The sequence below is a fragment of the Manis pentadactyla genome, chromosome 6, assembly GCF_030020395.1.
Source record: "Manis pentadactyla isolate mManPen7 chromosome 6, mManPen7.hap1, whole genome shotgun sequence".
Taxonomy (NCBI): Eukaryota; Metazoa; Chordata; class Mammalia; order Pholidota; family Manidae; genus Manis; species Manis pentadactyla.
The window spans coordinates 18037391-18041701 of record NC_080024.1 but is presented as its reverse complement, the minus strand read 5'-3'; the positions used below and the strand labels follow the sequence as shown (position 1 = coordinate 18041701).

Here is a 4311-nt window from a genome sequence, read left to right as displayed (position 1 = left end):
GATACAGCAAGTAAAATGTTAATAGTAGGATCTAGGCAGTAGGTATACAGATAAACACTGCAAAATATGTTTAGTTTCAATATTTGAAATTTTTCACAATAAAGTGTTGATGAGAATGATTAGCTGGCACTCAATCTTGGCCGGCTGCTTTAAGCAGGGTGTACATCCGCCAGTTTGCCACATTCCCCAACTTATTGCATTGTGCCTACATTGCTTCCCTCGCTTATATTACTTGCAACCTTGGTGCAGGGATGTTTTGTCCTGGACTTCCTAGGACATACACCATATCCTAATGGTTGTTAAATATATCCTTGGAAGAGGCAGAATAGCATAGTACCGATCCCGCACTTAACCAGTTCTGTGATGTTGGGCAAATTAATTCACCTCTGAGCCTCAGTTTCTTCATCTGTAGAATGAAATGAAACAGTGAATGCAAAGTTTCTAGCACACAGCGGGCACCAGATACATGCTGACTATTATTACATAGCTTAATATATTGACTTTGTAAATGTCAACAGATAGAAGGATAACTGATCTTCACAGTAAGAAACTCTATAGACTTTAGACTCCCAGGGAAATTTTCCTAGAAATTGCCCTATTTGCTTTCACTGAATTTCCTCTCACATAGGAAAGGCTATCTTTCTTTATTCAACAGATGTTTAACAAGTGTCTACTATTACAGACACCACCCCGGTAAGCTAAGCACAGTCTCTGCTATAGAGAATTCAATAGGGTAACTGCAATAATGAACAAACATTCAAGTTGTAGGGGTGGCAAGGGAAGTGTCAAGGAAGAAGAAACACTTGAGTTGGGTCTTGCAGAATGGAAAGGAGTTTTCAAGGTAGACCTGGGGAAGGAGGGCTGTCCAGGTGGAAAGAGCAACATATGCAATGCATTGAGCAACAAAAAAAACAATGGGATGCTCAAACTTGACACATAGTATGAATTATTACAACCCAGAGAAGGCAGGAGACAAGACTAGAGAGGGAAGTAGTGACCAAATGGTGCCATTTGTCATACTACACAGTTTGGGTTTTGTACTTCATATAAAGAGCCACTGGCACTTTTAAGAAAATCCTTCTACAGCAGAGCAGGGTGAGATTTACAGGAGAGAGACCTGGGGCAGGGAGACTGGCTGGGTTCCAGGCTTCCCGCTGCTCAGAAAAATTGCCTGGGATACTTGTTAAGCATACAGATTCCAGGGCCCCATGCCAGGCCTCTTGAATCAGAGTCTAGAAGGGGGCCTGGCAATCTAGATGATTAACAAGCGCCCCAGGTTTTCCAACAAGCTTGGGAAACACTGAGTCCAGGAGATCGCACCCACAACTCTCTGAAAAGGAATAAAGGCCTGAACTGAGGCATTTAGGGAAGCAGAGAGGGGGCGTATTAAAGCATGATTTAGAAGAAAGAATCTGCATAATGTGAGAGTGATGATTTCCTGGCATGACTGTGTAGATGACTGTACCATTTACCAAGATAAGGAATACAGGAGAAAGGTCAGGCCTAGGGAGAGGAGGTGATGACTTCTTCTTGTCCAGGATGAATCAGCGTCTTGATAGCCAGCACTGTCTTGGTGGTGGTAAAAGCCATGGCTGGCTGAGGTCACCCAAGGAAAGACTATGGCGTGAGAAGGCAGGAGGGTGATAGCTCTCAAATGCATTTATTTTCTCTTGTGCTTCTCACACAAATCTGTAACACACAAATCTTGGATGTCTCACATCTTCCAACCATGTTAAATTGTAATCAGTACAATAAATTACATGCATAAAGTTTGGAAATAGACAAACAGAAATGTAAACATTCCCTAGGTTTTCAAAACCCAGATGCATGACAGAGTCAAGCTGCCTCCTGCTTTTGACTTAAGCCAAGAACAGAGCTGATGGGTGATATTGACAAGCCCCAGAGGAAACTCCATCTCTCATATATTTATCCCTTTGTCCCCTTGATGCTCTTTAAGGAATAAATACTTTCCCTTTAGCTCGTCCCCCTAAAAATATGGAAACAGCATAAAGAATATACTAGTTGTCAGAATACCTAGGTTAAAGGCATATGAAGTTAGGAGACTTAAACTCCCAGAACCTCTTTTTCCTCTTGTGTAAAATAAAGATAATAATAACTGCTATAAAAAACAAATGAGAAAACACATGTTAAAACATGTCAAAACTCTGCTCAGGGCTATAAAGGGTAGACACCCACTTCTACTAGCTTAAGTTGAAGGAGGGTTTATGGAAATGATATAACAAGCTATCTTGCCAACTCGCAAGAACAGGAAATGAAGTACAGTTTGTCACTTAGGGATTGGAGCTGAAAGCCTGACATTATTCCTACTGAGGCATTCTCGTTGAGTCCCTATGGCCTCCTCTCTCTGCTGCTTTGTGCAGGTCCACACAGTCCCACGTGGCAGACACTTCTGTTGTCTATCTACTACCCATTCCCCTTCCTTCCTCAACAGAGGACCTCAGGTTGATGAGGATGCTGAAAGCCAGTTATGACAATCTGTTGTCCACTGTCCCAGCCTCCTTTATGTCGTGGTAGCCATGTATGTGGTTCTGGCAAATGAGGCTTCAGAAGACTGCTGAGAACTCTGGCAAAGTTTGATTTTCCTGACAAAAGGGAAAGATGCTCCTTCGTACCACCTCTTCCTTTTACTTCCTTTTGGTTGTGATAGCTAGATTTTCAGCAGCCATCATGGGGCCATAAGGAAAAGGCCAAAAGAAACACAAGAGGTAGTTGACCCTTGGACATGATTAAGCCCCAAACCAACACTAACAGACATTAGGTAAAAATGACAACCACAAAATTTCCACTGTTTTTAAGCCACTATGAGTTAAGTTCTTTTTTTTTTTCACCTACTAGTCCTGCAGCACAATTTTAATAAAGAAGTTTTACTGATATTTGGACAATTTATAGGATGTGGGCAGAGATACATCAAGAGTGATTGTTAAGTGGCCACTCTTTTAAATCAAGAGCTATGATCTTTGACCCATTGCTCAATCCATTTCAGTATCTGATCGATGTTATCCTCTAGGTCTTCTGGTTTATCACTGGGCAGCTGATGCACTATTTCTTCCTTGCAGGATGATAATACTTCTTGATAAAGAACTTGAAAAATTTCACACTGAATATTGTCATTTAGTTTCTTCTCATTATAACCCCTTGTTTCAAGTCTTTTGTACAGTACAGTGTTATCTGTTTTCAGCACAAAAATTGTATGAAACCAGCATTCGGGGAAGAAATCACAACCATGGTAATCAACTATAACTCCACCTTCATTCATCTGGTTTTCTAAGTCATCAACTACTCTATCTTCATCTAAAATGGGACAATCATACTCTTCATCATAGCCATCATATAACTGCCCTTCTCGAGTTAAATCACCCACATTAATGTATTTCAGTCCTGATCTCGAAGCAAGTTCCTGGCCTAACATGGTTTTTCCAACCCCCGGTGTACCTGGCCTTCTAGAACATGCTTCCATCTCAGTGTCGAGGCCAGGACACAGGTCGGGTCCGCGCTTCGGGTCAAGCAGTGTACTGAGTTAAATTCTTTTTACTTACAGCTGAGGACACTCTTGACTGCTAATACTGTCTTCTAACTTGAGATTTGCCAAACTTGAATCATCCTTAAACCATCTGAAGCATTTTTGCCGTGTGTATTCAAGTAAAATGTTCTTTAAATTGATTCACTTTTGTTAACTTAAATATCTATTTTAGACTTGTGGCTCACGTGTGTGAGGGTTTTTTTCTAATTGCCACTAAAATAAATATGCCACAACTAAAATTAAGACAAGTTTCCAAATTGGTGAACACATACACCTTTCAGGAAGATGGTGTACTCCAGCTTCCCAGGGCAGTCCTGCACGCAGGATCCTTCCAGACCTGGCTGGTTCATCTGGCTGCTAGTTCATATTCTTTATAGTAAACTGGTAAATGTAAGCAAAAAATAACAATTTTAAATTTTAAATTAAATTGAATTAAAGCTGATTCACCACCTCCAAATCATCTCATATTTACCAGTGGAGCATTTTGTAAAAGCAAAAACCAGCTCTGTCTTGGTTTCTAACATTCCTGTCCAGGTTCCCAGGAAGGAATGATCAGGGTCTTCCCCAGAGCCGCATGGCACATATGGCCATATAGGACTCAAGGAACCCAGGGGAGATGGAAATAATAGGCAGGTCTACCAGATAATGAGTGTGGTGATGAGTGTAGAGAAGGAGGAAGAGGAGGAGGAGGGGATGGAGAGGAAGGAGAAATGGTCCCATCTCAAAACTAAGATTTCTGTATACCTGGGGATAGAACAATTAGGGAATAT

The 4311-nt window shown here is 41.2% G+C and overlaps 1 protein-coding gene across 1 annotated transcript; it reads right to left on the bottom strand.

Moving 5' to 3' along the window:
- Window positions 1-2839: 2839 nt before the first annotated feature.
- On the bottom strand, window positions 2840-3634 carry LOC118925446 (adenylate kinase isoenzyme 6-like). Its single transcript, XM_036911249.2, has one exon. It carries the CDS (start codon window positions 3476-3478, stop codon window positions 2963-2965), a length of 516 nt encoding a protein of 171 aa, XP_036767144.2. The 5' UTR covers window positions 3479-3634; the 3' UTR covers window positions 2840-2962.
- Between the last annotated feature and the right edge of the window lie 677 nt (window positions 3635-4311).